The sequence below is a fragment of the Chenopodium album genome, chromosome 22 (assembly GCF_948465745.1).
Source record: "Chenopodium album chromosome 22, dcCheAlbu1.1, whole genome shotgun sequence".
Taxonomy (NCBI): Eukaryota; Viridiplantae; Streptophyta; class Magnoliopsida; order Caryophyllales; family Amaranthaceae; genus Chenopodium; species Chenopodium album.
Genome location: NC_137855.1, coordinates 36997367 through 36998549, shown reverse-complemented (window position 1 = coordinate 36998549; position 1183 = coordinate 36997367). Strand labels below are relative to the sequence as shown.

The following is a 1183-nucleotide window of genomic DNA, read 5'->3' as shown; positions in this document are numbered from 1 at the left end:
CCTATCGACATTAATAAGAAGTGTACGTTTTTACATACAAACAATGATACATACCACCAGTTCACCACTAGGGAGTGTAGGACATACTAGTCAACTTTAACATCCAAAAAGGCATAATAATTTATGGCCCCCTAAATGGTTTATATGATCTACACACAAACATAGGCTCCATCAAACTAATTACTAAATTAAACCGCGTTAATATTTTACACGAAAAGTCTCATTCTTCGTTGACTCGTTGTAATTTACACGAACTCACCAATCTCAATTATATACCACACTATTCACAACTTCACTCTCCCACTTTCTTCTCTTCAAATACCACTTCTTTCTCTTTCTATCACCAGAAAACCACTCAAAAACCCGCCACAAAACCGCTTTTGAAAGGCGAAAACCACCCTTAAATGGCAGCCGAAGAAGGCAGCTGTTGCAGATGTTGTTGCAGTTTCATATTCACCCTTGGATTAACAGCTCTATTTATGTGGCTAAATCTTAAGCCTTCGAACCCTGTTTACTCCATTGAAAATTTTGACGTTTTTGCCCTCAACAAAACTGCCAATAATTCCATTTACTACAAAAACAACCACACAATCCGTTATGATTTTAAGCTTAATAACAAGGAGAATAAAGATAAGGGTGTTTACTATGATGCCCTTAATCTTACATTTTATTACTTTGATGCCCTTAATCTTAGCTTGGCTAATAAGACCCTTCTTGGAAATGACACTATTACCCCTTTCTACCAAGGGCATGGGAAGAATACTCACCGTATTCGTACCATTGATGCTAGAGGGGTAAAATGGGAAAATGCTACCGCGACAACGTCTTTTTTTAGGGTGGAGCTTAATACAACGGTACGGTTTAAGATCGTGTTTTGGAAGACTAAACGACGGCATCGTTTCGGGTTGTTTGCTGATTTGCACGTTGATGAACAAGGGCTTTTGATTAAGAGGAAGAAGAAGAAAGGAATTAAGTTTAGGTCAGGAGCTAGGAATAGTAAGTGTTGCAACTTTCATTTGTTGGGTATTTTGGGAATTTTGACTTTTATTCTTTTATGGTAGATTATTACTTGTATTTCTTGTCAAAAAAAAAAAAAAATATTACTTGTATTAATTAGCTAAGAATTTAGTAGATGGGATTCATCAATTATTGTTTTTGTTTTATTGTAGTTTTATTTTTCCTA

General features: G+C 35.7%; 1 protein-coding gene across 1 annotated transcript; it reads left to right on the top strand.

The window, feature by feature from the left end:
* Window positions 1–1183, top strand: LOC145605658 (protein NDR1-like). Its single transcript, XM_081661732.1, has one exon. It carries the CDS (start codon window positions 405–407, stop codon window positions 1059–1061), a length of 657 nt encoding a protein of 218 aa, XP_081517858.1. The 5' UTR covers window positions 1–404; the 3' UTR covers window positions 1062–1183.

Excerpts from the sequence above, each read along its gene's own strand:
- LOC145605658 (XM_081661732.1), top strand. The coding sequence starts at position 405 with ATGGCAGCCGAAGAAGGCAGCTGTTGCAGATGTTGTTGCAGTTTCATA.